This window comes from Epinephelus lanceolatus, chromosome 4 (genome assembly GCF_041903045.1).
Source record: "Epinephelus lanceolatus isolate andai-2023 chromosome 4, ASM4190304v1, whole genome shotgun sequence".
In the NCBI taxonomy this organism is placed as follows: Eukaryota; Metazoa; Chordata; class Actinopteri; order Perciformes; family Serranidae; genus Epinephelus; species Epinephelus lanceolatus.
This window is the reverse complement of record NC_135737.1, coordinates 45,778,134-45,788,386: the sequence shown is the minus strand read 5'-3', so window position 1 is coordinate 45,788,386 and position 10,253 is coordinate 45,778,134. Positions and strand designations below refer to the sequence as shown.

Sequence of the window (10,253 nt, the reverse complement as noted above, 5' to 3'; positions counted from 1 at the left end):
AACTGTGGCTCTGCCGCAACTTCTCTGTGTTATGAAAGGGGAGTTTAGTGCGCATTGCAGGAAAAGGGAGGAATTACAGAAGATTACAGTCTCCTGCGCTTTGAACTGTAAAATCACAAACACGAGAAGACCCTGCATGAGCGAAAATAACAGTGTGACGAATGTGTGTCCTCCCACGTGCTGAATGTGTGATGAGCAAAGTGACACATACTGCACATTTCCCCCCAGTTTATTTTCAAGCTATGTGATTTGGTGTCTCTCGTCTATTTTCAGGGTGTTTAATGTGAGTAAAGGGAGTCATTTTGACCACTAAATGTCTTCCTGATGGCACTGAGCCATGCATTTACAGTGGATAAACACCTGTGGCACCAACGGCTTTATATTTTCACTGTACTACTGTCAGTCTCTGGCTTTAACGCGCGTATTTACGCACACACAACGGGCGCTGGAGCATCAATCCAAATTCTCTTTTGGGATCTTTCGGCATCACTGCCGACTAAATGTCTTTAAAAAATGTTACTGTGCATATCTAACAAGGGGATCCCTCTTGGTTTGTTTCTTTTGATCTTGTAGTGCAGTGAACACGGACTGAAATGCATCCAACAGCCACCTTTAACCACCACACATCCACCATGCGGAGTTACATTTTTGGGGTCAATGTGGGGAAATATTGTGACAGAAAAGACATCTGTGTCTCAGAGGGAACACTATAGTCTTGGAAGGATATGTTTCAAGCACCCAGATGTGCGGTTAATCTTCCCCTGCCTTTACATATGGCCCCACATTGCACCTCTCTGCGCTCAGGATCAGATTTAATAAGACACCATCAGTACTGCGGCGCGTAAATGTGGATCGTTGTGTCTTAAACTGTAACACAGCACCCACTGAGCACCCATATAGAGGCCGCTTCATCACCCTGTTTCGGGGATGAATTGCAAATGCCTCTCAGAGGACCCCGGATCTGTCCTCGGTAACGGATAATAGGCGTAGTGGGGGAGCGGCCGCGTGGGTCAGCAGCTCTGCGGGCCTGTGTTTAGAGTCCTGGTGGGCGTTCAGAGAGACGGAGGAGAATGAAGATGCTTCAGCGCCGACCGGCCTGGAGACAAGAGTGTGTCGCTTACAAATAGGCCACAACGGGCCTCACAATAGACCAATCCTTCTTTTATTCGTGTCCTCTTCCAATGCGCTGCGTTGTAATGGCTTCCGTTGACTCAACAGGCATTAACACGGAATGTCAAACACTTACTTTTAGAAACGTTGCCTATATTTAGGTGCGTGGACTTTGAGGTCATAACAAGCCTGCAGCGAGGCCACTACACAGTGTGGGAGTATGAAACGGGGTCCTGATGTACGGAAACGTGTCAGGCTGCGCGTGAAAAATGTCACTTTCCTCACATGTGCTTTTGCCGCCATAATTAGACGGTCCTCTTATTGCATCGCTGCACAACACCATGTACAAAGCCTGTGGGCATTTACAGGTCCAACACGACCTTTTCTCCTGCTGCCTGTTAGATTGATCTCGACAGGAAATAATAAATTAATATCTCACCTTCCGAGTTTTACTGCTCAGTTATTATTATTTCTCAGCGCCATGACCTGCAGGCTGTCACCAACTCTGCTATTTTCCTTTTCAGACCTGTTGAAACATGCCTTATGTTGCTCATTTGTCATTATGTCAGCCGATATCTAGATGAGAGGAAACACAATCCTTGGATGACAACTTGCTGCTCTTATGTGTGCGCCACTGACTCCGCCCTTCCTCCCATGTCGGCCGGCATGTAAGGTGACACCAGCCAATCATATCTCATTCCGCTTCTACCTAGCAGGGGAAAACAGTACAAGGGGGCGGAAACTCGTTTGGGGCTATATATAAGCAGTTCAGCGTGGGATTTTTGTACCAGTGTCACCCTCCAATGACCATCAGCCTGACCGGGCGACAGCCAGAGCGCACACAGAGCGCACACAGAGCACAGGTCCGAGCTGGTGGGCGGTGTGGACTTGAACCGGCAGTGACCAAGAGGAGGATCCCCAGCCCCTGCAGCCGCCAGGCCGGGACAGAGACTGATGCTGCCGCCGCCTCACAGAGCGCTGTCCGTCCGCTGTGGTGCTGAACCGCAGGACTCGACCCTTCAACCGGTGACGTAGAGCTGAGACTCATCCAAGAGACTGAAGCTATAAAAAAAATAAAAGATAAAAAAAGCTGCACAAACATTTTTATAGATATTTATGGATTTGAAGCAAAAAGAAAGAAGAGACAGAAAACACGGAGCAGAAGTGGTGGCTGGACTTCCCCCTGCCCTCGGCGTCACTCCGGCCGTCTGAGCTCAGCAGCGCGAACCCAGTGGAGCCTCCGTAGCTGCGGAGAGTGACAGAGGCTTTCGATCAGTGAGGTACGCTCGGCGTCTCTAACGCAGGGAAATTTTGGGGGAAAGAGATTTCGGTAGCTTGCTCTCCTTAAAGGCTCTACATGCAGCTGCGAAAATGGGCTGTATCAGCTCCAAAGCGCCAGTTGGTAAGAGTTGTTTTTCAATCTGCTCTCATAAAGCACGCCGGAGGGAGCCTGAATTTTTTACGCATTTGTTTTGCTGCAGCCTTCCGCGGGTGCAGAGGCTATGGGTGAATTTGGGTGCTTGAAGTGCACAGCATGCTGTGCCCGAGATGCGGGACATATGATAGCACTGCTGAGTCATATGCATATGAATAAGGATCCTTTAATGTAAAAGGTGGTTGTAGATGAGTGTGATCTAAACTGTGCCAGTGTGTTAGAGGTTAAACGCTGTGTTTACGTGCAGGGGTGCACATTAGCGGGGTGGTGGGAAGAGCTTTAGGGGCTGGTATCTGCAGCCTAAACATCGCGATGCTACGGGAGTTGCAAGAAGCTTTTTGGTGAGCACGCCAGTCAGAGGCAGAGAAGACAGAGGTGCTCTTGACACCATTGAGAGATGCGCTGTTAAACGGCTTTTATATTTGTGACGAGAAGACTCATCCGGACACGATGGTTCTGACCGCGCTGACCCAGTTTAGCTGCAAGGTAGGACACATTTTATTTGCTCGTGTCTTTACGCACGCGACCGAGGAAAATCTTCAGGTTTATAAGTCGTCATTTCTAAGAATTCCGGCATCACATCTTCTGGGTCTAAAAGTGAATACACAGATGAGTTCGCAGTCGAGGATGTCCAGATTTAAACGGACTCCATCGAGGCGCACACATGCAGCAATGGATCATTTGCTTGTTGCCAAGAAACAAGCTCCCTGTTGCCACCGCATCTATTTGCTCTCGTGGTTGTTTACACCTTTTGCTGTACGTGTCTCCCGTCCCTTCCGCTGGCGGCTACATGTCGCCCAGGGCCCCGTCCTCTATGTGCTACCCCGACCTCTGACGCGTGTCTCCCCCAGACATCCCCCTGCTGTTATTTATCTGACTGGGTCTCCTCTGTAGCCTCCATACATCAAACCTGCCCCATATCCATCCATCGATCCATCCATCCTCCCATCTCACACAACAAAACGTGCTCGCTTATTTCACCCAGTGATGTATAATGTTATATGCAACCTTCCAAACTGATTTATCCGTCACATCCGCGCGCACAGATCCCCTCCCCGCCTCTAATTGGTTGTGTAATCTGTCGCCTCAGTCACTTGATGATTATGGCGCCTTGTCGCCGTCTCCTTGTCGCGAGTGCGTAAGGACATGCCCTGGTCCCGTAAACCCCACATAAAGCTTCCGTGTGTGCGCGTTTATGCGCGTCCATAAAGAATGTGATATACAGTAGGGCAACAGCAGCCACCTGTTTGACTCTCACATCCAGCCTGCATGTGTGTGACATCACACCGCCGCTGGTCTTGACCTAATTGTGTTGATTCGCTCATAAGTCTCTCAGAGAGCCCGGAAGACATGAGAGAGGGGGAGAGACAGAGCCGAGGTCTCTCTATCTGCAGTTTCCACGACAACGGGAACTACAGAGAGGGAAGGAGTGTGTGTGTGTGTGTGTGTGTGTGTGAGAGAGAGAGAGAGAGAGAGAGAGAGAGACCTAAGTGAAATAAATAAATAAATAACAATAAAATGAAGACCGCATTTGCTTTGAGGGGGAGAGGACACACTTTTGGAGCTCCAGCGCTGATTTAGAGAGATCACAGTCAGGGGAAGGAGATTAATTAAGATAAAAAGGCGTCGAACAAAATGAACAGATTAGCCACAGATGGAGGAGGATGACCGCGGGGCCTCGCGAGAGAGCCGCCACAACTTTGAGTCTGATCCACAAGTAAAAAGGGGCCAACCTCTCAGTTTGATCGAGCCCAGAATGCAACTCAGTCTCATCACATGTGCTTATCACACAGCTGTATGTCACTTAAGTTGCATCCTCAGGGTCATTGCTGCAACACCGTGCCCACAGTGCCTTTCCGGGCTCGTGCACTGCAGACGTGAATGCAAAACACTTCTGTTGAAGCGTGCGCAATGTCGTTTACAACCTATTAGGCTACTGTGTGTCGCAGTAAAGGCCAACAACAACCCTCATCCACGGTCAGGAGGAGGAAGCTGAGGCGATCCGCGCCAAATGTCAGCATTTCCTGACAATTAGTTGCTGACGTGTCACCACAAAGTCCCTCAGTGTAGAGGGAAACAGCGCGGCCGCACCGCCTACACGCGCCCTGCTCAGATGACTGTCACATTCTGGACATCCATCTCATGCCATACAAAAACAGCACGTGCGCATCTTTCACTCCTCTCAACAATACTTTCATTGACCGAGGTGGCCTAGATCCAGCGACACAATACACCCGGGGCACCTGATCTCATCATGTCATCACACCCAATTAAACGGCACATATTGAATTCAGCTGGTGGGCAACTTGAGCTCGGCGCGCTAAACGGCAGGTCTTTGACCCCGGGTGGTGGTGGGGGAGGAGGGTGAGTGATTGGTCTTGATATTGGACTCAATATTTGAGATGGGTGCTGGCGACTAATCGAGCGAGTCGTTCTTTTCACAGACAGTAACTAGAAACGCCTCGCTGCAGCGGGAGGGCAGGAAAGAGGAGCCAGGCTCTGACATTTAGAGGCCCACCTCTTAATCTCGTTTTGCAAATCTGATTTGAAGAGAGGCGAGCACACGCAGGATTGCAAGCGCGCGCGCGCGTGTGTGAGTAAGGAGGGAGCCACAGTGATGTGGCGGGTGGATAGGAGCTGTCCAGGTGCTGAAATCTTCTGTGCTGGCCCAGGAGCGCGTTGATGAGCACCTCTGATCCACGATGGTCCCCCAGTCTGTCAGGCCATGACGAGAGCAGCTCTTAGAAAGGTTAAACTCATGTAGTCACCCACACACTCCTGTATCTGTGTGCGGCGATGTGAAATGTGCAGCCAGGAAGTGCTTAGTGACATTTGCGCTCCATCCATGAAGCGCTGCTGCTGCTGCTGGTCTCGCAGCGTGCCTCTGTGTGGTGGATGACGTGGCCAGGCCTGTGCACGTCAGAGATTGTGTATTAAAACATCAGGGGGGTAAAAAATTGCATAACGCCATCACAGGACACGTCCCTTATTCTGTGCTTTTTTCTTTTTTAAATGTGTTACACCGCTTCTCTCTCTCTGACAAAGCAGAACTACTTCATGAAATATCAAAGAGGATTGGGCTGCTGCCAGAGCCTTACCTGCATGACATGGCATGGCTTTAAAGTGCATGGACGTGGGCCTCCGTGCCCAAACCCCCCATGTTATCTCACTACAAGTAGTCTCAGCAGTAAAAGGCTTCTGTGAATGCTGAGCCTGACACTTAGACTTGTACCATGCATAGTGAAAACTGTGTTAAAAACTACCTTACAATGATTTTAAAGACTTTCTGAGAGTGTGTGGTACAAGCATTAAGATGCCTTTAAGTTCTGTAGCACCCCAAAATGATGTCGAGCCTGCATCCCGATGATGCTGCAAAAACAATTCAGTCTTTTTAATTGAAATATTTTGAGTTCTTAACAAATCTAACACTTGATTTTTCCAATCAGATGCTTTTTCTTTTGCTTCACAGTTGCCTTTAGAAACCCTTTTTATACACCTGATGCATCTTTTTAAGACTTTCTGAAATTGGCTGGTGGGCCCAGGTTTATTTGGGGGATTTTCTATTTTTTTGTATTTCATTTAGAGGTGTTTAATGTGGTTTTCTTTGGGTGTAAACTGCAGTGAGATACGGCTACATTACATTCTCCCCAATGGTCATCGTCCCTGGCTGCCCTGAGGTCCCCGCGTGGAGGCATGGGTTGGCATGGTGACACAACACGTTAGCCTTCTTTAAAACTCATAGTTGATCATTCTTGCTCCAGTAATAAAAAACAAACAGATATGAAGCTTTGCTGTCATGATATTCATTTTTATTGATTTATTTTTGGAGCCAGAATCTGTCTCGGGGCGACTATGAGTTTTACGACTGTTCATTTGCTGTAATCTTCACGTGGCTCTCTTCCTCCTGACAGTGGCCATTGACGGTTCGTTGCGCGTGGACTGGAGCGCGGCGAGCTCCCTGTCTGACCTCGCGCTTTTGGGGAACACGCGGACCTGCTTGGCGCGCAGACTGATTCTGACTGCACCTTTGGGCGCACTGGACTTCAGCGAGGTGCCCTTAACTTTTGTTTTTTACAGTCTGTTCTGGTTTTGTAACACAGCAGCTCATTTACACCTCGTGCAGAGAAGACTCACCTATGGGCCACTTCTTATTAGAACATAGGCCAGTAGATATTTCTAAGTGTTTCATAGTGGCTTTATGGTGGATGATGACGCATTAAATTTAGTGGAAGTGAAATAGCTCACTAAATGGACATCTCTACCTTCATTAGATGCCGTGAAAAAGCGTTTACCAGCTGATATCACTTCGTGGAGTTGAGCCGAAAAGTACTATAGTCATTTCTGACAGTAAATTAATGAAGAATATAGATCTCTGACTAAACGTCACCTTTACTCCAGGGTCCATGAAATAGTCCAAAAGAGCCAAAAACACCAGCAACATGTGTAGTTTGAATGAATGACTTTATTTTGAGCAAAATAAAGACAAAACAGACATGCTCAAAAAGGAGCTGGAAGAAGATGAATAAGCAACAATCTTAGATATTAAACATACAAACCGCATCTTCACCAAACCAAGATAAATAAATAAACCAACCTGTCTGCGTCCCTCCTAAATATACTGTGTCTGTACATCTTACAACTACACGTGTTGCTGTTGTGACCCTTCATTACAGGATACAGTAAGGGTTAATAAAAAGACAGTACATGGAATCCAACAATCTACAGTTTAAATTTAAAATGTTCAGATCTGAAGCTCCCCAGGTGGGTCTACACAAGTGGTTCTCAAACTGCAGGGCGGGCCCCTCTGGGGGTTTGCAGAGCCACTGCAGGAGGGGTGTGGATGATCTAAAGCAACACAGAGTTTTTGCTGTCTTTACATTGCCCACAGTCTCCTACTGTCATGCACACTACACTGCTTTATGGCACCATACCTGTTGTAAATATAACTTATGCTAAACACATAAAGTAAATATAAACATAACCACAGCATAATCCACTGCTATACACTGTTCAAAATATACAGAAACTGTTGTGTAAACTTACAACTTAATGATCACCTATTCTGGACTGATAGTGATCTATTGTTTTAAAAATAAGCACAGTTGTTATCATCATTATTATCAGTATGATAATAATATGATATGATATGGTAAATAATTCGTTTTACAATTTTAGTCATAATAAGGCCGTCACATAAAGCCAATCAGCTGACCGTGATGATCCAAGTACTCTGTAATGTTACACAAGATGTTCAGTGTAAGTCACGTCACATGATTTGAGCCAAGCTACAATCAGCCTCGTGTATTATGACCCAGTCAGGCGCTGACCAGATTTGTCCAATCAGAGGTGACAGTCTCTCAGTGATCGGCTGCATGAAGCAGAAAATGATTTTCTCAAACCCTTCCTGGTTCAATAACTTTATTGATGTGTGTTTCAACCCTAAGAATACAAGTATGAATTAGAAGTATGGAAATACAAAGAAATAAAATTAAAAATAGTAAAAATAAAATGTGTATTACGCTGCAGTTTGTAACACTAGTACTGAGATGTTAAAGTAAAAATTTTAACTCCAACATGTACCTGATATGTACCTATATATCTGGCCTTTTGAAAAACATGTAACACATCGTCTCTACTTAAGAGGTTACTGCTGAACAGCTGGACTGATCGCACTGTTAGACCACTTACGCACAGCTGGATCATCTTCAGCTGTGAGATGCTGGATTTGTAGCGGCTTATTTGAATGTTTATTTGACTTTAACAGCCTGAAGAAAACACATTTCCTTTCCACTGGTTGCACCAGAGTAGGGTTGCAGCCGTATACTGGTTTCAAGGCATATTAATATGGACAGTTATTGAAAAACTGTATAGTTATGCTGACGCTGGCTCACAGAACATCTGATGTCGGGGTGCACATTGAAGCACAGGATCCAGGGAGCTGTTTCAACACTTTATTGCAGACATGGTGGTTGAGCAGTTCTAAGGCGGTTGTCAGATGATTTCTTTTATAAAAGGGAATAATAAAAGAAAACAACAATAACAACAATATAAAAATAATATAAGTAAATTAGGTATCATTTAAATCACATCATTAAAGCATCCACTATGTCGTTAGCTTTTTCTTCTTAACAACGTTTAATCTCAGGAATCTTCGAACAATAAGCACAAAACAATCTGTTAACATTAAACAACACACACAGGATCAACAAAGTAAAACATTATAAAGGTGAAAACTCCATATTCCACACACAAGTCATCTCTTTGTCCTGTGGGGCATGTTTGGAAGGAAAAGACAGTGACAGTCTGAAGGGTGGAGTTTTATAATCTTGGTGGGAGTGGTTTAGTCAGGAGTGCAGGTGGGGTGGACACTTATAATTTAACAGTTTTCTTTCAAAGCATTTGTTTCGTGTCTCACTACAGGGAATGCCACCTGCATGACCTCACCAGAAGCTCAAATAACATTACACCAGCCCCAACTGGCTCGAACTAGTGACATGTATGTCAGGAGGGGGTTAGACCCTCCTTGTAAATGTTGGGCTGACACAGTGTCAGGTGTCATTCTCTTCCTCGCTCCCAAAGCAAAGAGTGGTCTGGTGAGACGCTCATGCTAATCAGAGAACCGGGGTTGTATCCATAACCTAAAGTTATCATGCTGTGTACATTTGCTTATTTACGATACTGAAAAAAGAAAAGCAACTGGACAAATCTCAACTTTATTTAAGTTATTTTCAAAAGGGAGACCTTTTACACATACTGCCATTATAAAATGGTTTCATGTTTCAAATATGGTAATAAAATGTTTTTAAGCTTCCAGTTGAATCCCTCGTTTAGGGATCATTTAGCCTGATAATGATAATAATGATAATAATAACTATAATAAAAAATAATCTCAACTCAGCTCAAAGTTATTTATAAAGCACATTTAAAAATAACTCACTTGTGCTGTACCAAAATAATAAAATGCTAAAAACACACACGTAAGAGGCAACATAACAACCAGGTACACAGCTCACACATTTAGGGACACAACACACAGGCACGCGTCAGGGAGAGCCACATCAGGGGGACTCAAACGCTAATGAACCAAAATAGGTTTTGAGCCTGGAGTCGGTGGCTTAGTGGATAGAGCAGGTGCCCCATGTACAAGGCCGTTGCCGCAGCGGCCCGGGTTTGACTCCAGCCTGTGGCCCTTTGCTGCATGTCATTACCCCCCCCCCCAGAAATGCCCAAAAAAATATCTTTCAAAAAAAAAAAAAAAAGTCTGGAGCGTGGGACAGCCAGGAGCCCCAGGTCAGCTGACCTGAGGGACCTGGGCATACAATAGGGGGTTAGAAGGTCTGCGATGTAGGACGGGGACAGATAGGGCTTTATACACATACAGTACATAATACTGTGAAACTGACATATTTTCTAAGATGGTTACTGTACTGTGAAAATCTCATACTGTTTCAGCCCTACACCAGAGGTTCTGATCCAGCTGTGGGGTTTTATAGAGCAGAGGCAGATGACTGACAAGATGCTCCCAAAACTTCTTAAGATAAGATATTAGGTGTGAAAATAAGGAGTTTCGAAAGCACCTCGGTCACAGTGATGGCTCTACAAGGAACCATCATAATCTAAGAACCCCAAAAAGAAGAGTTCTGATGCAGCAAAAGCCATTTAATGCCACTGTTAGCAGCCTACAGTATCTGTGTGTAGAAATCCCGGA

General features: G+C 45.7%; 1 protein-coding gene across 3 annotated transcripts in view; it reads left to right on the top strand.

Annotated features, from left to right (window-relative positions):
* The first annotated feature begins 1,894 nt into the window (after positions 1-1,894).
* The window catches only part of fam131ab (family with sequence similarity 131 member Ab), a 32,678-nt gene continuing 24,319 nt past the window's right edge, over positions 1,895-10,253 (top strand). Inside the window, exons 1-2 of one of the 3 annotated variants that reach the window (XM_078167366.1) lie at positions 2,342-2,512; positions 6,457-6,596. In XM_078167366.1, the coding sequence (XP_078023492.1) occupies positions 2,482-2,512; positions 6,457-6,596 (171 nt within the window). In that variant the 5' untranslated portion in view covers positions 2,342-2,481. Of the gene's footprint in view, positions 2,513-2,881; positions 3,032-6,456; positions 6,597-10,253 lie in introns of those variants that run through there. The other 2 variants (XM_078167367.1, XM_033631923.2) reach the window with 2 other exon arrangements.